Source organism: Helicoverpa armigera, chromosome 14, assembly GCF_030705265.1.
Source record: "Helicoverpa armigera isolate CAAS_96S chromosome 14, ASM3070526v1, whole genome shotgun sequence".
Taxonomy (NCBI): domain Eukaryota; kingdom Metazoa; phylum Arthropoda; class Insecta; order Lepidoptera; family Noctuidae; genus Helicoverpa; species Helicoverpa armigera.
The window spans coordinates 3110142-3131981 of record NC_087133.1 but is presented as its reverse complement, the minus strand read 5'-3'; the positions used below and the strand labels follow the sequence as shown (position 1 = coordinate 3131981).

The 21840-nt window shown below is 38.6% G+C and overlaps 2 protein-coding genes and 1 long non-coding RNA gene across 3 annotated transcripts; 2 read left to right on the top strand and 1 right to left on the bottom strand.

The window, feature by feature from the left end:
• Window positions 1–617: 617 nt before the first annotated feature.
• Window positions 618–15438, bottom strand: LOC110377161 (double-strand-break repair protein rad21 homolog). The gene is made up of 21 exons (XM_064037756.1): window positions 15324–15438; window positions 14774–15076; window positions 14400–14515; window positions 12491–12674; window positions 11932–12112; window positions 11272–11384; window positions 10580–10704; window positions 10027–10108; window positions 9476–9629; window positions 8128–8348; window positions 7592–7702; window positions 6711–6801; window positions 5548–5625; window positions 4949–5065; window positions 4423–4536; window positions 4031–4129; window positions 3517–3669; window positions 2934–3130; window positions 2461–2553; window positions 1979–2143; window positions 618–1854 (listed from the first exon to the last, which is right to left on the bottom strand). Exons 2-21 carry the CDS (start codon window positions 15029–15031, stop codon window positions 1729–1731), a joined length of 2778 nt encoding a protein of 925 aa, XP_063893826.1. The 5' UTR covers window positions 15032–15076; window positions 15324–15438; the 3' UTR covers window positions 618–1728.
• Window positions 15439–16271: 833 nt separating this feature from the next.
• On the top strand, window positions 16272–18638 carry LOC110377163 (large ribosomal subunit protein eL15). The gene is made up of 5 exons (XM_021335869.3): window positions 16272–16410; window positions 16643–16838; window positions 16925–17061; window positions 18055–18165; window positions 18354–18638. Exons 2-5 carry the CDS (start codon window positions 16667–16669, stop codon window positions 18546–18548), a joined length of 615 nt encoding a protein of 204 aa, XP_021191544.1. The 5' UTR covers window positions 16272–16410; window positions 16643–16666; the 3' UTR covers window positions 18549–18638.
• Window positions 18639–18689: 51 nt separating this feature from the next.
• On the top strand, window positions 18690–19609 carry LOC135117755 (uncharacterized). The gene is made up of 2 exons (XR_010277128.1): window positions 18690–18826; window positions 19234–19609. It is a non-coding gene; the product is annotated as an uncharacterized LOC135117755 (long non-coding RNA).
• Window positions 19610–21840: the final 2231 nt, after the last annotated feature.

The following is a 21840-nucleotide window of genomic DNA, read 5'->3' as shown; positions in this document are numbered from 1 at the left end:
ATCTGATTATTGAGCCGAAAGCTATGACCCAGAACTTCATGATGGATTTTGGTTATGAAGTCTTTTATAAAAACGCGCTTATTTTTTAAGTGGGTGATCCAAATAATTCCCCAGCGACGCGGGTGAAACTGCTGGTGGAAGCTATTTTCAAGCCTACGGTTGTTTAAGCAATTCTATTATTTTCCACTACCTATCTTCCGTCCCGAGAGAACTACCTACTTAAAACATTGATAATAAGCTACGAGCAAACGTCTGAACGGATTTTGATGTAAGTTAAAGTAATACTTTATATAAGTTGCATCAAAATCCGTTCAGCCGTTTGCTAGTGACAATCTACATAATTTCGCCTTAATTTTATTTCGACGACGTGGCAACAGCAACTGTCCGGAATTGGGGACAATTATTTATTGGGGTGTAAGGTGCCTCCACTTATTATCTTCAAGATAGTGTGGGTCTAGACATGTGCTTTTGTGCAGAGGGGTGGGAGTAGACTTATCGATCGCGAAGTTCTGGGAACTTGCCAGCAGTACTTTCGGGTTGGTGTCTACAGTGACCCGAGGATCTTATATAAGGCTGATAGGTATCTAAAGATTTGAACTATAAAGAAAATACAAAAATTTTATCAACAAATTTATTGCAAATATGTTTTTTTTTTTATGAAAAATATCTAAGTGGATACCTCCGAACATAAGACGCAAAATGAAAATTGACAAGTTTAGATATTAGCAGAGGTAAACTCTTAAATTTTTAGAAGAAATGTCCAAATAATACATGATAGTCACTAAGTCGTTTGAGGCATTCATAATGCTTTAGATCGAGAAATTTTACAATAATATGAGAAAATCAAAATGAATCCAAACCAAAGATGTATTTGGTATGCATTCAATTTGCATACAAATAACACAATGTTATAATATAAATATCTCAAAGAAATGTAAAAACCAAATTCATACCAACACAGGGGAACAGTTATAGTTTAACACTTATTTGGTGTTGAGGTTATCACTTGCATTAATTTTCCTACATAATTTATCTCTCAATCACACCAGTCTGCTACTAAAATATTTTACATCATTTGTTATAAACACACAGTCACTAAAATCTCTTAATCCCAATAGAAGGACAACAAGCTATATTATAAACAAAATTCAATGTCTACACTTCCTTGAGAGGTACAATTTTAAATAATCATATAAGGCATAACGTAATCTTTGTGGCTGCAGCATCAGTAAACATGCATACATGATTTAGGAGTCAGGGGTTAACAATACAGCAAATACTATTTCTTTCTATGATTGACTATTTAAACAATGTTTGTAAAACATCTTTACAATAATTTTACTTAGCCTACAGCAAAACAAAATAAGGCATTTTCCTACACATTTCTATCAAACATAATTATCCAAATAGAAACTGCTCATCACAAGTAAATCGAGTTCATGACAACAACTACTGTTTCACATTATCAAAACGCATTGCAATTAGATTTTTTGTGAGATCAACACTCGTAATATTATTTGGTCCAATATTTAAAAAATAAAATGCTTTCATGAATTCGAATTACAAGATCTAACTTACACATTATTTTTGGCTCAACGCGTTTCCCGTGAAGTCCATAACTTTACAACTAAACATCGTCTCTTCACCTCCATAAAAATCTTTTTTATGAACTAGTCTTGATATCTTCTTTATATTACATTCTATTATAAATAATGTGTTATTAAAGTATTAAATCGCTTCAGTTTCAAACTGATTACCCTTGCTTATGGTGATAGGTCCATATGTTTCGTGTTGTTCTAATTTCAGCACTTGATGTTTTTTGAGAACGAGTAAACTGTAGAATTTTTGTGCCACCTGTAACAATGTTAAATGTGTGTTATGTAATCATCTCGTACATGTCACGTACTGCGATAAGGAATGTAAACAAAGATAGCAGAGTCACGTTATAGTTGGTAAGTGATCAGGAAGTAGTACATACCTGTTTCCTATTATTGTGTCGGGGTGCGAGGTCTGTGAAGGACAGCTGTAGGCCTGCAGACAGCTTGGGCTTCATGACGGCGAAGAGCTGCGCGGCGCGGCGGTTGAGCACGCGCTCCTCGAACTGCTCGTCCGTCTCGCCCGCCTCACGCTCGCCCTCGTCCGCCTGGTAATAGAATTCGTATGAACATTAAATCTAACACTATTATTATAATTACAAAGCTGAAAGAATTACTTTGCTTGACCGACTTGAATCTAAGGAACTGCTGTTCCGATTTGAAAATGCTTGCTTGAAAGCAGCTATCTCATAGACTCTCGTTTTGAAAATTACATTATTTCAGTGTTAGATACTCCATTTATGTAGAAGACTTTATTCGGGTGCACCAAATTGTTCCCAGGTAAGCTCTGACACTAGGTCTCCTTAGGTGATTGAACCTACATCACTCGATAAGAGAACAATATTTTATTTAATCTTCTACTTACATTGTCTGGCGTTAAAGGGAGATCGTAGTCGTGCTGTGGACTGTTGTGGCCGTGCTGGTCGTCGTAACCGAAGTTTGTCATTTGCATTCCATTCTGGAAACAATAGGAAAACAATAAGCAAGAGAAAAAAATAAACAAATAGCAACATGATTTTACTGGGAAGTTGTCCAGCTCAAATATTTCAAAAATTCTTTCACTAGAAAGCTACTTTCTTCTCGAGGAAACTAGGCTATATTTTATATCGGTACGGGCCCACTGGCCGCGGGTTGAACCGCGGGAAAACGACTGCTACATACCTTTTTTTTACCTACCAATGGCAAAACTCATGAAATGACTCCTCCCGCCGCCGTGGGTTACCAGCGGTGAGGGAGTGTCAGTCTTTTACTGATAAAAATTCATCGTGTACCTTCGCAGGCCTTTAATGTACCAGGGCCGCGGTAACTTTTTCGAACGATCCCGCAAAAGCTACGTACCTGATAGTCTCCATGGTCATCAAGGCCGTGCAGCAAGGGTTCCATGGGCAGCGTGTGCGGCAGCTCGTGGGCGGCGGGCGGCAGCGCGGCGCCCGGCAGCGACGAGCGCAGCAGCGATGACACCTGCTCGCCGCCCAGCTGCGGCATCATGGGCAGCTGCTCCATGCCGTGCTGCAGCATGGCGCCGTGTTGGACGCCTGGAACACGGAAATTAACTTGTGATTAATACAAAGTATAAATAAGTCTTAGGTCGAAAATTGTATTGCGGTCCAGATTGAGCAGCATTCAGAGGAAAACCATTTTCTGCAACCAAGGTAAAACTAGCTTGTGTCCATTTTTGGTGGATATGGCATGAGAGCGTGATAGATAGTTACTTATTCATTTATGGTATTTAGTAAGGATTACCATGTTATAATACCATATGACACATGAAATAAAACCATATATATACTCTGAATAAATATGATTTCCTGTCAATTTAATAAAATTTCCATATTGCTATAACTTCTGGTCAAAATAAAGCAATCTATCAACCAGTTACAATTTACTTTTTGCTTCAATTTCCTTCGAGCTAGTGACTTACCGCCAGGAGTCATGCCACCATGTTGCAAGCCGGCGGGAGTCATACCGCCGTGTTGCAAGCCAGCGGGAGTCATGCCGCTGTGCTGTAATCCTGCTGGCGTCATACCGCCGTGCTGAAGGCCTGCCGGCGTCATACCGCCGTGGTCGAGACCGCCTGGGGGCAAATAAAAACATTAAGTTTATTCATATTTATAGGCATATCATCAAAGACGCACGTAATTTGCCTAATATAAACCGATTATTTCCATGCGTTAAAGGGTTTGAATCAATGTTACAGCGGATGGTAAGCTTTGTAAATAAATAAATGTAAGATGTAAATATCTTAATAATTTTAATCACATTCATAACCCTCCTGTTCTTATCCCAATTTAATTTGAGGTGGCCAAACCATGTTTCCATACTGCAATGTGATTTGTCCCAAAAACACCCACATTTTGACTATCTATAATCTTGGTCCAGTTGTTCTAATCGAGGATCTACTGCACAATTAAGTTGCCTGTTGTTATTTAACTTACCTGGCGTCATGCCACCATGATGTAACCCTGCTGGCGTGAGTCCTCCGTGCACCAAGCCCGCCGGTGTCATGCCGCTCTCTAGTAGACCCGGGGTCATGCCTGCAAATGTTATAAAATAATAACTTATTTTTTGTAGCTGGGTACAGAGAAGTTGCGACTATTTACGATTTAAAATACTCCATATTTGTCAACGAAATTGCTCTTGGAATATGTCTGACAAAATAATATTGTGTGCTGTTTATTAGTATTTAGTGTTGTAAATTTGAGAATATTTAATTTAGCTATGTATTTTTATAAATAACATTCATAAAAAATTATGACAGCTCTATGCAAAACATTTTTTTATATTTTAAAATATATTTATTCTTGAAGAGGTTAGAATCATAAGTTACCTCCATGGTGCAAGCCAGCCGGAGTCATGCCACCGGCGGAAAGTCCTAAGTCTACGTGCTGGCTGTCTCCGTGATGAAGACCTACCGGCGTCATGCCGCCGTGTTGAAGACCACCTACAAACGTTATGATTTTATTTAGTTGCGATGAAAGAATGACCATTGATGTTATGACGATTTATATTGAGCTCTCGTTCGTCGGATATCATCTCGATTCTCAGTCAGGTATATAACGTGACAGCAAACGGTTTGATGCTTGTTTATATAGTTTTTTTTGTATTACTTTGTGTGGGTATGTTACTTTTTAAAATTAAATACGCTCTTGACGATGTCCCATTTTATCCTCAAAAACCAGTTGCGACGGCGTCACGACTTAATCTTTTTGGAAATCACTGATATATTACTTCAAATATAACGGTTTTGGTGTCGAGTAGGAAGTTAGTTGTTTTCGTAATTGTTACCGCGGTAACAAGAACTTCTGCTTATCAAACAGCTTCCAGTCAGTATAACTTATAGCAGAAACACATACCGGGCGTCATGGCGGGGTGCTGCAGCGCTGGTGTGAGGCCAGCCTGCAGCAGTGTCCCCGGCGTGAGGGCGCCCAGCCCCGGCGTCATCGATCCGCCCAGCGCGCTCAGCATGCCTGCTACACACCAATTAATATTATGCTACACATTTTTGTCATATCCTTCCACACATACGAGTTTAAATAACCTTAGCACGTTCATGTTTTTGATCTCTAACAACATTTCTTATTTGCGCGCACGACTGACGGCAAATGTGAATGCAAAATAGCTACGTTTCGCGCCCGTTCCGACTTTAACAGGTACTACACAAGTTACAAACTTGTCGCTAAATACATAGTAAATAAGAGGAGTTAAAAAAAAATGTAATTATAAACTATTTGTAACCGATTTTTAAATATAGTTAGCAGAAACATACGAATCCATGTTTATTTTTCTTATATTCATTAGACAACTATTCGATTCAAATATAGCTCGTAAACCCTATGAAATTCTCAATGCAAAAAAAATGAACTCATATATTTTTATAACTCTTACTAAATTAGTTCTTACTCACCCCAAATTAAATATTATTAAAAAAAATATGTAATTATTATGAAAATACCTGGCGTCTGAGGAGGTTCCACGTCGGGTTCGGAGGGCGGCGTCTGAGGGAAGGCGTTGTCGGCCGCCGAGTCCGACTCTACCCGTGCACCAGACAGTTGTTAGTGTGCGTTATGTAGCAATGTATCGAAATGTTTACTATGATAGGTAATTTAGATCTTATACAGAAGGTGTAAGATTTGAAATCGTTGGGTATTTGACTGTATTTTTCTCAAGGGGGTATAGATATTGAATGAAGTTTCTTATAGGATGGCTTAGTTGTAAGCGTTTTAGAGTTTAGGCTAGAATATGATACTTTGAATAAAATTTGCTCCTTATTCTAAAAAAAAACTGAATATGCTTTAATTCTTCATTGCTTTCTATAATTTATATTACTTTGTCTTGCGATTGGGGATTAAAATTCGACATTATGTCAGAATTCAATCACTAATCGCATATCAACGAATTGGGTCAAATAAGCCACTAGCCAACGTTTTATGGTAATTTATAAGATTAGTTAATGTACAGTCAAATACTTACATATCAATAATTCTGAGCTTCTAGATTCATAGTAAACATTTCTCATGAGGTTATTGCGAAAATAATGATCATAGACATTTTTACAGTTAAATCAAGATGATGATGGCACTTTCAAAGTACTATTAACTCATCATCAATTCAGTTAATGATGCAAGCTTCAATGGCAATATTAATAGAAGAATGGGCAGACGCAACAGTGCTGATTGCATTTTAAGAGCCGATTTTTAAATCACCAGATAACGTTTGAAGAATATACCTACATTTTATTATTTTCTTCTCTGTGACGTTATGACAGCTTTTGTATAGAAAATATGTCAAACCGCCATAGTTATTTATTCCTAGTATATCTATTGACCGGGTAACTGGATTGCGGAGGTCAGATAAGCAGTCGCTTCTTGTAAAACACTGGTACTCAGCTGCATGCGGTTAGACTGGAAGCCGACCCCAACATTGTTTGAGAAAGGCTCGGGATTAGACGGCGATGCGCCATATTTATTCTTCAGATAAAAGTTAAGTGATGATTGAAAAATCAGCCTTTTATGAAATTAGATTTATGGTACAGATCCATGCGTAGTTGAATGTATTTCTGAGGGCTTTGCAAACCATATCCCAGTGAGATGAAGCGTAATGAGAGGGTAGACTTACCGACTGAAGGTTCGTATTCCTGAGGTACGGGAGTAGGAGGTTCGAGTTCTGGTGCTGGGGCTGGTGCTGGAGTTTCTGGTGGCTGCATCGACTGGAAATTATGTTGGTTTGATATAGTTTTGTATAGATAAGCTGTAATTTATAGTCTTAATTCTAAATAGTATAAGACACGATAACATATAGAAAACACAATCAAATTAAAATTTGGCGTGATTTTAGATGAGGTAATCAAGTTTAATCAACTAAATAAGACCCAAGATCCAGCGTTTACTAACGAAACTTTGCGCGGAAATATCATAGTTCAGTAAACTCTAATTTATATTTTTATATTTTTGCCTTCTGCTACAATGATGACAGATGTGGTGTCTGATGGCAGATAGAAGACAGGAAGAAGAATATATGGTGTGTGGACCCGCCTCCGCCTCCTCCGCCTCGCTGCGCAGCGTCATGTTGCGCTGGTACTGCTGTATATAAGCATTACGTTACCTCCTCGTGCCTGCGCTTGCGGGTGCGGCGGGCGGGCTCGGCGGGGTCGGGCGAGCGCCCCGCCTCCGCCTCCTCCGCCTCGCTGCGCAGCGTCATGTTGCGCTGGTACTGCTGTATATAAGCATTACGTTACCTCCTCGTGCCTGCGCTTGCGGGTGCGGCGGGCGGGCGGCGGTCGGGCGAGCGCCCCGCCTCCGCCTCCTCCGCCTCGCTGCGCAGCGTCATGTTGCGCTGGTACTGCTGTATATAAGCATTACGTTACCTCCTCGTGCCTGCGCTTGCGGGTGCGGCGGGCGGGCTCGGCGGGGTCGGGCGAGCGCCCCGCCTCCGCCTCCTCCGCCTCGCTGCGCAGCGTCATGTTGCGCTGGTACTGCTGTATATAAGCATTACGTTACCTCCTCGTGCCTGCGCTTGCGGGTGCGGCGGGCGGGCTCGGCGGGGTCGGGCGAGCGCCCCGCCTCCGCCTCCTCCGCCTCGCTGCGCAGCGTCATGTTGCGCTGGTACTTCTGCACACACAAATGGAAAATATTTAATAATGAATAGATACCCAAATACTACAAAAAATACGGGTATGTGGGTAAAACCGCGGGCGGTAGCTAGTGGACCATACTTGAAACATGTCCTATTTATTTTAGGGAACTATATTTTTTGTCACCAAAATTTATATTTGTCATCAAGTTGTATTTATTTTATCCGCCTATCCTGTTTTATGCATAAAAAAATGAAAATCCTTTTTGTGATACTACTTTTACGTAAAGAATAAAAGACTCCCGATGCGACTTTTTTAGTAGTTTTGTTAAATCCTGCGAAAAAAACGTCGAAAAAAAAAACACTTTCACGTCGATAAATGCCTACCAAAGCAATCGAATTCTACCATAAAATTAACAAAACTAATCCTACCATCAAATAAAAGTACAAATTCACGACATACCTTGAACAACACTCTAGAAGGAATCGGCCTAGCCGGCAATGTGAACAGTTTCTCCACTCCCCCAGTTTCCTTCCAATGCATCAGTCTTCGTGTAGGCGGCGCCAAGTCCAGTGTCGTCACAATATCCGACGTGTTACTAAGCTGATTCTTCATCTCTTCTCCAGATATATTCTTCACTTCATCGACGATCAGTTTGCGCTTGCGTTTTGTTTTTGTAATTCCTAGAAGAATTTTGGTGTGTTAGAAAGGTTGTACTGGAATCGCAGGTTATTTTATGTCCTGTTTGATGTTTCAGTATCAGTAATAGAACACGTATACTCCTATACTAATATAATAGAGAGGAATCATTTTTTGTTTGTACCCTAAAAGCTCCGAAAGTCCTGAACCGATTTAAAGAATTCTTTCACTCTTGGAATTCTCACTATTTCCGATAAACATAAGCTATATTTTATCTAGGTACAGGAAGAAATTCCCCCAGAACGCGGTAGAAACCGCGAGAAAACGTTTTTTATAATGTACGGGAAAATGAAAAACCGGCCAAGTGCGAGTCGGACTCGTGCACGAAGGGTTCCGTAAATTACAGTTAAATCAACCTATCTCAAAAACTATAAGAGATACTTTGATCAAACCAAAAATCGTTGAAAGAGTTAATTAGCATGCATCACCTCTATTTTTTTTAGAATTTTATACCCCGTAGTTATAAAAATAAAGGGGGGGGGACATACTTTTTACGACTTTGAGAGCTGATATCTCAAAAACCGTTCACTTTAAGAAAAATGTTTTTTAGAAAACTTTATATCATTTTAAAAGACCTTTCCATTGATACCCCACACGGGTATGTACATCGAAAAAAAAAATTTCATCCCTCAGTTACATGTATGGGGGGCCCCACCCCAATTCTTTTTTTTACTATTTAGTGTCATATTTTTGTAGCGGTTCATACAACACATATTCCCATCAAATTTCATCACTGTAGTACTTATAGTTTCCGAGTAAATCGGCTGTGACAGACGGACAGACGGACATGACGAAACTATAAGGGTTCCGTTTTTGCCATTTTGGCTACGGAACCCTAAAAATGAAAAGTTTATTACTAAAAACAAAAACTTTAGCATAACTTATTTTTTATTGGAGCCCCCTTTTAAGCATACAGAGCCTGTGTTAGGCGACTCCGCTCTTTCGTATCAATATGTTTCATAACATTGAAAAACAAGACGTTAGAATAATTAATCTTAATCTAGGTATCTACTTAATTGTGTAAATAAGACTGACTGTGTGTAATGTGTATGTATGTGTGTGTCGTGTGTGGGAGCAGCTTACAAATGTAAATACGAGGTTAGTAAGTTACCTTTAAGCACAGTAGCATCAACAGGGGCCAATGCAAAAGACTCTTCATCATTATGTAACAGTGTCGTGTTGTCAGCCACGCGTTCCGACGCTCCGCCCGCCGGCGGCTCCGCGCTGGCGGGGCGAGGACCTGGCTCGGGTACCACGTCCACGTCCTAGGGAAATAAATAGGGTATTTAGAGTAACACACACATACCAATTTATAAAGAATAAGGTTGAAAACTTTGAAAGGCTTGGTTGAGCAGCGCCGCTGCTTGACTGATTCATATAGTCAAATGACAGACTCTAGAAGAGACAAGTTGCTTGATGAGAACTGCTCAACTCGTAAGTCATTAGTTTAACAATACGATCGATAAAGTTCGCGTTTACGTAAGATAAAAGAACATGGAAGAAGTAGACTTACTGCGCCGACTCATAATAGTTACCTGTAAGAAAAACCAAAATAACATCTTGCCTTTCAGACTCAGAAATCTATTTCGGAAATAATGAATTCGGTAGGTATTAGGTATGTATGTATTTAAGAAGATAATAAAGTATATTGTTTAATCTTACCATAGGAACATGTGGGCTAGGAGAAGGCGGTGCGGGCGCGGGCGGCGGCGCCATGCTGTCGGGGACCGGTGAACCGCCCCAACTGGAACAACGTACATCATGAATATTTTAAACAACTATAATAGAGGTATACAACATTAGTCATAGTACATAGTATGTAGTATATTGTTCTGCCAGTGCCCACTAGGTGAACCAACTTAATTTTTTTATTTGTTTCAGGCAGCAAAGGCTGTATAGTAATTTTGTAATAATAATAATGTACACTAATTTTGTAAAGCTCAATAGTTTATTCGCTTGATCTATAGGAACCATTTGAAAAACGGTGTTTAGATGGCCCATTTATCGAAGAAATCTATAAGATACTTTTCTTGTCATCCTGGTGCGCTGTGTAATGCCCACAAGCCGGGGGTAAAACCACTGGCAGAAGCTAGAAATACATTTATGTTTGATGTCATACTAGCCGATTATCGGCAACGGCAGCAGCTCCCATGTAAGAAGGTTAATCAATATATATTTCTATAATCATTATAAAACATAATGTGGCAACACTGACCTATGCTGCGGCGAGTTGCCAGCATCGTAGTGGTCGCCCATATCGTCGTCGGAGTCGGGCGCGTCGGCGGCCGCCTCGTCGCCGCCCGTGTCGCCGCCGCTCACACCTGCCGCGTCTATTTCAGCCTATAACACGGAAAAAAAATCTATTTCCCAAACTTCGCACCAGGTTAGGCTTCTAAAATATTCATCGGGAGGAACTCAGTCATACTCTCAGATGCTGGGATGAAGAACTATGTATACTTCGTAATAAAAAAAAATAACATCCTAACTAATATTATAAATGTGAAAGTAACTCTGTCTGTCTGTCTGTCTTTTCTTCACGCTTAAACTACTGAACCGATTTGTGTGAAATTTGGTACAGACATAGTTTGGAACTTGAGAAAGGACATAGGATAGTTTTTATTAAAAAAAAAAATATTCCGGACATATAGCGCCATCTATTGGTCAAACCAAAAATATGCCGGAAGTCACTATTCCATGCGAACGAAGTCGCGGGCAAAAGCTAGTTTTTAATAAGTTTAAGGGTGCGCCCTACGTCGGTGAGTCAACTCGAGAGCGAATGGGAAGCTTTCGACTATTTGTTATTCTCGCATTCCCATCCGGATAGCTCACATAAGATGCGCTGTAGGAAAAAGTACAAAAAATCTAAATAAAGTTGTCAAATCTTTCTCATTATCTAAGTAAAGTTACCTGTAGCGACTGCGGTTGTGCAGAAGTGCCGGGCATGCCGGACGCCGCGGCTGCCGAGCTGCTGCCGCCAGTCACCTCGCCGAACAGATCGCCCTCGAACAAACCGCCAGCGTCTAAGGAACGTCAGTGAAATGTTAGCTGGAGGTTCTAAAAGGATTTTGATAATTGCAACATATTATACGTATGGATTGTTAAGAAAGTATTGACATGAGCAGATTACTTATTTTTGTAAGAAATACTTCACATTAGAATTTATAGTATGTATGTGAGACGGTACGGATGTCTGACATACTACAATTTTATTAATTTCATGTATCATATTTTTAACAGACTCTCCAATAAGCAGGTAATTCAAATGTTAATATTTTTTTATGGCATCATTGGTTAACTAAGGGACACAACAAATTATAAAGCTGAAGAGTTTTTTGTTTGTTTGTTGAACATGCTAATCTCAGGAAGTACTGGTTCAATTTGAAATAGGAAGCGGACCCCAACTTAGTTGGGAAAAAGTCAGGTAGGATATTTCAGTGTTAGACAACTCATTTATTGAAGAAGGCTAATTTTTAGCCCCAGCACTCGAAGTACCTACCATGGAACACACTTGAAGCCACTTGTGGAAGTAATCAGACTGTAAATATTCCTCGACAAACACAGACTCACGTCCGAAATCGGCGACGTCTCCAATAGTGCCTCCGAAGCCATCGTCCATGGGCGCGTGGGGCGCAGCCTCCATGCGGCGCGGGTGCTCCGCCGCCAGCGCGGGGACGCCGCCCGCCAGCGACGTGCCACCCTCCTTGCCGCCCAGCTCCAGAGATGACCCGTCCGCGAAGAGAAGGTTACTCTGCAAGATTGGTATGGGTTATAGAAACTGCTTCTACGTTTGCAGAACAAAAAATAGCAAGCCACCCTAGGTTTGAAAATGTGGGTTGGGTTTTTTACATGTGAAGTCAACTCAGTAAAGAAATAAACTGGTTGATAGAAAATAGACCGTTGCTAAATAAATGTACAAATTGCGTTGAAGAAGTCACTTGTGGCAAAACTGATGGAAACCAACATTATCTATACCATTTAAACATAATGTCTGATGAATACTATTTGTGTCTATAAAGGGAGATTTCAAATCAAATATATTTGTAAGTAAACAGTCTACTTTCTTATGTGACAAATGGCAATTTAGGTATGTAGAATCAAAAAATATAAAATCAATATCAAGTGATACCTGTTCCAGTCCTCCTTCATTGCCAATAGCCTCACGCATAATATCTGGGTTGTCTGTATCGAACCCCATATCGCCAAAGCCATCATCATGAGTGACCAGGTTCAGGGAGCCATAGTCCTCGCGCATGGTGATCTCCTCGGCTCTTGACTGGTTCAGCGAGAATTGGGCTTCAATGTCCACCTCGCTGGAATGGAAAGTTTGTTTTAGCATTGTTGTAAAGTGGAGAAACAATATTTTCAGTTTCAACGGAGGCCCCCATGAGGAATGAACTCAATTCTAATTGGATGAAGCAAAGTATTAGTGATGTAGATTCAGCAACTTCTGGTCTTCTTTTTCTATTCTCCACAAAGTAACAACAAGTAATTGAAAATTTTAACAGTGACGCACGCAGTCAATCGAAACATTAAAGTTGTTATTGGGAGAATTTTTACATTTGACGTTATAGCAAGTTACTTAAGAGTACATTAAAGCTGATATCAGATGCTTAATTTTTCAGTCATTTTCGTGAATAATTTCATTAGTGAACCAATCTAGGGATGTTAGATATTGGTTGTATCTTTCATTCCGGTTCGAGTGAACACAGAGTGAAAGAAAATGAACAACTTAAGTCAGAAAAGGCTAGGCAGAACCTTGCCTTTCCCTAACAATCACTATATATTGAATTTGAATCATTGATGGCAAGGTAGGAAAGAAAATTATGAAGCGGTCACTGATGAATGATAATGGGTGAATGATGATGGGTGAATGATGATAGAACTTTATAAAACCGATCAAAGTGCGAGTCGGAATCGCGCCCGAAGGGTTCCATACCATTATTTAGAAAATGAGCAAAAAATCACTTTTGTTGTATGGGAGCCCCCCAAAATATTTATTTTATTTTAGTATTTCTTGTTATAGCGGCAACAAAAATACATCATCTGTGAAAATTTCAACTCTACAACTGTCACGGTTGATGAGATACAGCCTGGTGACAGACGGACGGACAGAGGAGCGAAAACAATAGGGTCCCGTTTTACCCTTTGGGTACGGAACCCTAATAAATGGAATAAATTCTACACTAATCTCAAATACTCTGGGATAAAGGCTTCAAAAATGATAAGTTTATATAAAACTAGTGGCCTGCAGCTCCTGCTTTGCTACATACACAAGTCCACCATTCTGTTATAAAAAATGTGATAAATGAAGAACTGATTTCGTGCAAACTTCACATAAACCATTTACTAAACAGTCCAAACAAAGCCTAAACTAATGGTTTGGATAGGCGAGACCTTTCTTGAGTAATAAAATTACTACAAAAAGTGGTGACGAAGAGTTGCTTTACATAATTATGTCTTATTTAAAAAGCATTTTAAGTATAAAATAACTACTAATCTGCAAATTCATATATTTTTCTCCCTACTCCACTAGAAGGGTCATTTAAGGAAACATTGGCCCAGTCTAACTGTTTATGTCAATAACTACACAATTACTAACATTCTGTAATAATCATGTGTTAATTGTTTGTATCATTTTTACAAGAATTAGTGGACCAGTGTTTCCTCACAAACTCCTGCAAAAAATACACTTAAACAGAACAAAGTTAAGCATCTCTTTTGAACTCCAGGCATCACATACAATGTATGAAGTACAGCTTGTCTAATAACTTTGCCGCTACAAAGTGAGCTACTAGTAACTTAGCAATAGGCATGATTTACGACTTCAAATGGTAGTCTTCAGATGGGAACAAATATTTGACAACAACTGTTCAAGTCTGTTTTAGGTTATAATTTGACTTACAATACTAACAAAAGACTTATTTTGTAGACATCCAACAAAATGCAAAAGATAATGATACCAATGGTAGGTATTGGACGATATTTGAATTTAACACATTCATATTTTAAAGAGGAATTAAAACTAAAAAACTCACTTCAATTCAGGCATAGCTGTGTCGAAGTCATGGAAAACCTCTGGCAGTGTAATGGCATTCATGGCGGCCTCCCTGTGTTCCTCGGGCAAATCCACCATGCCAGGCCTGAAGGCCATCTGCAAGAAACAACATGATTTACCTTATTTCATAGTTAATAAGAATTGGGTATTGATATTGCTTGTGTAGTAACATACTATTGTTTTGAGACGAGTTAACAGTATAGCATTACTATAAGTTACAAATAATAGTTTAACAGCTTGAATCTAGTTATTAAGTTGCAAGGAAATGTGAGAAGATATCATTATTGTGAAAGGCACATCAAGTTTACAAACAAGACAATTCAATGAAACAAAATACACAAAAAATAAACTGACCTTAATTTTGACAAAAGCTTCATTACAATCCTGCAGCAAGTATTTGGCTTTCCTGGAGTAAATCCTTACAACACCAAGCAACAGATGGCCAGATGTACGCAGGGCCATCTTCACTTTGGGCTTCAGGATACCATCAACAGACTTTTCGATATTTGTCTCAAACACATGAGCTTTTGTGAGCTTCTTGTCCCAATGGGCCGCCAACCAAATCTTGGCCAGGGGGCCCTTTTTGGCCAGCACGAAATGTGCGTAAAACATTGTGAAGTCTTACTGTTTCCGGCTTGCACTTACATCAACCTTGTTCTGAAATATAAATCACGTATTAAATATGCCCAATTGAGTCCGCTGCTTGCCGACATACCGCAACTTCTCAGGGCAGTCTCATAGGGGCAGTTTATTAAAATAATTGGAGACCACTATGAGCAATTTGGCGCCTAATCTTCAAGCACTTTTTATGGAGTTCCGTATGTTCCCCAGGCGCATAATAACTATTTTCAATCAATAACAAATCAATTAGCATATGTTTATTACTAAATTCATTGAGTTTTACCGGATTATTATATCAAATATCATAAATTTCACCTTTCACACACAACGTAAACATGACAACAATTACGCTTTCAAGATGGCGGCGTAACATTACGACGAACCGTTGTTTTCGTTTAGAAATGGTATGACCAACGACTAAGACAAACTATAGACTGTTGACCACTACAAAAGTCGTTTATCATTAGTCGTAAATAAATTATCATTTTTGAGTTAAATCTTTAAGATAATATGATATTGATATTAAAATAAAAATTTACAAATCAATAAAAGTTCTCCAATTTTTGTTTAAAGGACTTGCCCTGTTTATTGTTGCAAATAAAGTCGGGTGGATGTGTGTGTATTAATTTTCAATAATTGGGAATTATTCACATCGCTACGTTATACCGAAGCAACCGTTCGTGGCGATAAACCCGGTGTAATATAAATTTATAAATTACTAAGCACGGACGGGCTCCGCACCGGCCCCGCCCCGGCCTAATATAAATCATCCCTAACCTTTTTTATGGACTTGATCCGCCCTTAATAAATAAAATAGGCCAATCTACTTGACTATGATCATTATCTTTTATCAAATGTAACAATTAAAAATTATATTTTCATTCGATACGTGGCTTCGCGTACTAGAATTTGCGGCTATGCTAAGCCGGAATGGCTTTTCAAATTCGACTGTCGTGCAGCAGTGAAGGCACAGGTTACAGCAGGCTTACCATATAAACCAAGATTGAGACTATCGTTATCGCAGGATTATAATAAAAATAATAAATGTTCTGTTGCATTGCAGTTATTAAAATAGTTACTTTCGTTATAAATTCACAATAATTGTTTTGTGCAATATCCATTGCACTCGTAATTAAATACGGTAACATTTACAATTCAATACAACCATCTGAATCGAAAACCTCCTCCTTTTTGGGAAGTCGGATAAAAATATTGAAGACTTGCTCAAAATCTTGTTTATATGTAGCCAGAACAAAAAACTATTCATAGATATGATATAGCAGATTGTCTTTGACTCGCGTCAACCATTTGGAATCGTTTCTGTCAAATTCAGTAATTCTTTTCCGGTTTACCTGTGGAGCGTGCGAGACGTACGTTGCTATTCTATCGTTAAATATTTAAGTTATCATTCATTATTTTCAATTTATATTTACTGCTAATGTGAAATAATAGTGCTGAGTGTGTGTTCCTCAGTGTATTTATTATTCGATTCGTATATTTCAGTGTTTTCGAGATGGCATACGTGATGCGTATAGATTCGCTCCATTTGTGGCCAGACCGATGATGTGACTTCTGATCAATATGTATTGATTTTGTTGCTAGGTCTGCCACAGGCACCTGTCCAAGATGGGCGCGTACAGATATATCCAAGAGTTGTACAGAAAAAAGTTGAGCGATGTTATGCGATTCCTCTTGCGTGTGAGGGTATGGCAGTACCGTCAGTTGACTCGTATGCATCGCGCCCCTAGGCCTACAAGGCCCGACAAGGCGAGGAGGCTGGGATACCGCGCTAAGCAGGGTAAGTTTCTCGTCAAATAAAAGAAGTTGATTGGTATTTACCACGTGGTGTAACATGGCCGGTACTGATTATAATTTCGTTTCCAGGATTCGTTATCTTCAGAATCCGTGTACGCCGTGGTGGCCGCAAGCGCCCCGTGCCCAAGGGTGCTACCTATGGTAAGCCCAAGAGCCAGGGTGTGAACCAGCTGAAGCCTACCCGCAACCTACAGTCCATTGCTGAGGTGAGTTTCTTTACTCAATTATTTTGTGTTAAGATGGTACCGGTTTGAGGTTAGGATATTCTCTCAGAGCATTCTGGGCTGAATACAAAAGAACACATGTTTGTTGTAACAAATGATTTGACTGGTTGCATTAAGGCCGGTTTACACTTTGCGAAGTGTGAAGTGATAAGTGTTAAGCGTTACCTTTACGCGATAAGTCTCAAGTGTTAAGTAGTCTTTTCCATCTCCGTTTACACAGTGTTTAGGAAGAAGCTCATAGTGGTACTGTCCGTTGTGCATAGTGTCTCTAGAAATGGAAGATGAACAGAGCCTAATATTGAGACAAATAATTAAGGAGATTGTATCTATTGTGGTATCTGATATAGAAAATGAACTCAATTTTGAAATCGGGAATTCCCATCGCTTCACTCAGTTTCAATAGGGCCGCATCTCTCAACTGTTTGTTTTTAAATTCTGCGCACTTTACATTGCATAGGCATTCAAACTTTATGTATTCTTGTACGAATTTTAAAGTATGTTGTTCCGTCCACTTCATTTTCGCTTTGAACTTGACACTGCGCAACACACTGCGCGGCAAATTGCGAGAGAGGGTAGTAGAAAAGTTGAGAGGGGGTAGTCACTTAACAACAAAAATAGACCTTGATTCTATTCACTCGCACTAATCAATAAGTACTAATCGCACGTATCACTAAACACTAATCACTTTACGCTTCCGTTCACACCTTGATTACTAAACACCTGCACTAATCACCTGCAGTGTTAACTTAACAAAGTGTAAACCGGGCATTAGTTCTACTTTCTAAACAGTTTTTGTGATGATATTTACAAAATAATGAAAGCATGTGGGATATTTCCTCATTGAAACTACATTCATTTCTAATGTATCTCAGACAAAGCATGTTTCTATTAGGTTAGGTAAAACTGTATGAAAAATGTATCTTTTCGCCCCTTTCTTCTTTTTCTATGTATTGAATTTATGCATTTTATTCACAGGAGCGTGTTGGTCGCCGTTGTGGTGGTCTGCGTGTGCTTAACTCATACTGGGTGGCCCAAGACTCTTCCTACAAATACTTTGAAGTCATCCTGGTTGACCCCTCACACAAGGTAAATATTGACACCTCTTTCACAGAGCAATCTTTGGTTAAAACTAAAATGATGAACTTTATGTCATGCACCAATCTGAAAGGTTTTGCTGAATACTCACCTACCGGTATATCTGATTCAAACAAAATCTTAATAATTCTACAAGAGTTTCTTTACTATTATACTTACTAGAATCGTTTTATTTGCAGGCTATCCGCAGGGATCCCAAGATCAACTGGATAGTGAACGCTGTCCACAAGCATCGCGAGATGCGTGGTCTCACATCCGCTGGCCGCAGCTCCCGTGGTCTCGGCAAGGGTCACCGCTTCTCACAGACCAAGGGAGGCTCCCGCCGCGCTTCCTGGATCCGCCGCAACACACTGCAGCTCCACCGCAAGCGATAAATGTTGCGTTAGACAAGTCATTGACTTTCTATTTGATTTTTTCTTATTCTCAGATGGAAAGCCAGTGTCAAATAAAACCTTACTTTACAATTTCCTTTTTTTATTTTTAATGAAATCAATTACCACAAATAATAATAATATGATGTAAGTATAAATTTTATTGATTTCTTTGTTAAATTATTCTTTAAATGTGGAAACTAATTGAGTTTTTTTGTCACAGATATGATATGCCTTGAAATACATCAAATCTCTTGGGACTTCAATCTACTTTTTAAAAGGTGAATATCGCACAGTTATTAACATTTTTCGATTGAACCCCCCTTGTGTAGTTTTGTTTGACCCCATTTTTGCTCAAAACCTGAGCCGAATTTATGCATGGTTTTGGAATGAGACCCCATGTTATTACAACCATAATACATATATTTTTGTCACAAATTATTATGTTTATAAAATAATTGTATATCCCTGTTATGCTACTTTATGCATACCTGAATGTCTCAAGTTTATTCAATAATTGGTCAAACATATTTTATCGAAATTTGAATGATGATACAATGCTTTATGAATGCGCAACCCTGATTACCACGCATTTTAAACTTCCTTGGATGGCTGAACATGTTTAAAATACATGCTGTAATTTGTCACTGAATCAAAGAGGTATTTTAACCAGTTCTTTCTTTCATAGGTTCCTGATCAATGCCCAGCAGTCACTCAAAAAATATCTAGGTAATTGTGATGCTTATTTTTGTAGTACATCAGTTTTTTTAAGTATCCAAAGTCGTATGAGATAGCTTGTTAAAGTAACTTGTGTTAACGAGAAAACGAATTTGGACAGATCAAATCTTGTCTAGGTGAGGTTACCGCTATTTAAATTTCCGGTTAACCTCAATCCGGCGAGAAACAATCATCCTAATTTACAATTCATCAAATTGATGTTTATGGATTAAAACTAAAAGTTTTGTTTTCTTTTCCAGGTATTCATCAATCTGAATGCAACTTCTCTGTGATATCAAGATCTGTCACAATTTAATGTTATTTTTTTTAATAAATCATGAAAATAATTTTGTCTATTATTCACTCCTGCTATTTACAAATACCTCAATAACAAGAGCCAGCTACTATTACTACTAAAGCCTTGTCTAGCAGCTGAGCACGAGATCTCTGGTTTGAATCCGGGTCGGGCCGCTTTGTGGATTTTACAGACTCACAAATCAGTCTGGAGCCTGGAAGGGTGATTGAAACACCCGTGCAACGGAGAACTCGTAAGGGTCAATCCCCACTGAAAGAGCAGCGGCCGTAAATGCAAGCGATTGAGCGCGAGCGCGGCGGGCCGCGCCGCGCCGCGCTCTTACATTGTCCGTGCTCTTACGGCCGCTGCTCTTTCAGTGGGAATTGACCCTAAATGTGGGTCCTGCGCCTGAACTCCAGTCGTGTGGGTTTAGCATCCCCTCGGGCTGGGAGTGAAGGAATAGTTAGTGCACTTGCGTAAATGTCTGTGCACTTTAATTATATGTCCTGGGGCCCAACTAATTATTGCCATAACATTCAGTTCATATATCCAATCCAGTGGCCAAATAACAACGCGCGCATCAAGACCGTGCTCGTGAAGAACTGAATATCATCATAACTTGTTAAATACTTACAGGATACTAATGAAACTTCACATACATTTGAAGGCAGTTACAAGCTTTAAAATAACGTTTAAAGTAAGTCTTTAGACTTCTTATTGAGAGTGCTGGGACAATTGAAATGTTTTTTCATTTAATGAAATAACCTTTAAGATATGCATTATTTTGGTTTTATTAATGCCGAACAAATTTAAAGTAAGTCCTAGGAAGTCATATACAAAATATGATAAGAATCCGCTTAACTATTTCAGAGATCTAGCAAAACCAAAAACGTTACCCCAGCAAAATCTCGAATAACTTCGCAACCGAAGAAAGAACAAATCTATACTTATAATAAATCTGTATAGAGGTCAATTCTGTACATTGAATATATTTGCAAAAAAAACGAACTAAAAAATAGAAAATAAATTTTAATGAATTTAAATTAAGAAAACAGTGTTAAAAAATTAAATGAATATAAATAAATTAACAATGGTGTGAATACAAAAAAAAAATATTTAAATAAAGCGTGGGGTGCATGGTGTGTGTGTCAATAGTGGGATGTCAATAGTTATAAATATTTTATTGACAGATATGAGTACAGTGATTTTCATTTCGATATAATATCTTAAAAAGCACCCCACGCTTTTTTTAAATATTTTTTTTTTGTATTCACACTATTATTAATTTATATTCATTGAAATTTTTAACACTGTTTTCTTAATTTAAATTCATTAAAATTTATTTTCTATTTTTTAGTTCGTTTTCTATAAAAAGCGTGTTTTTTAGTTTTTTTAAACTATTATTTATTTTCTACTTTTTAGTTTGTTTTAGAACTATTATTTGTTTTGTAGAATTACAATTCTCTTTAGTATACAAAAAATTGTCAATATTAGAGAAAACGGCTAAAGATAATTATTGGAAATAAAAATTAACATCGAGTCCTGCCTTATCGACTAGAGAAAAATTCTAGAAAATTTTAATTAATTTTCTTACCTTATCGACTATAGATGAAAATTATATAAATTAACAAAAATCATATTTTGCAAATTGAAAAGCCTAGAAGTCGGTGTCTAATGGATGTTACTAAGTTAATTTTGCCACCGACTTCTAGGCCGATGCACCTAAAATTAGTTTTTTTGCTTTTAGTGTTTTGGGAAGTCGGTTTAATTTTTTTGTAAAAAGGTTATTTATTTAAAGCTTTTCAGTGATACGAATAGTTGTCACTATCCATACAAGTGGGAAGTTCTCATCAATACAAAGAATATAAGTCCAAACGAGGTATTTTACATATTCAGTTGTCGAGTTCCCTCGACTTTCTCTGGTCTCCATCATCAGGTCAGCTCCAAACCTTCACTGTTGCATAGGTCTTGTCAATACGAATAATTTAAGCCCAAACACGAGGTAGATTACATATTCAGTTGTCGTGTTCCCTCGACTTTCTCTGGTCTCCATCATCAGGTCAGCTCCAAACCTTCACTGTTGCAAAGGTCTTGTCAATACAAATAATTTAAGCCCAAACACGAGGTAGTTTACATATTCAGTTGTCGAGTTCCCTCGACCCTCTCTGGTCTCCATCATCAGGTCAGCTCCAAATCTTCACAGTTGAATAGTGCTTTTAGGCGTACACCTGAGTGTCAAGTTTTTACCCTATGTATGCCTACAACTTTTGAAGGTTGCCGTCG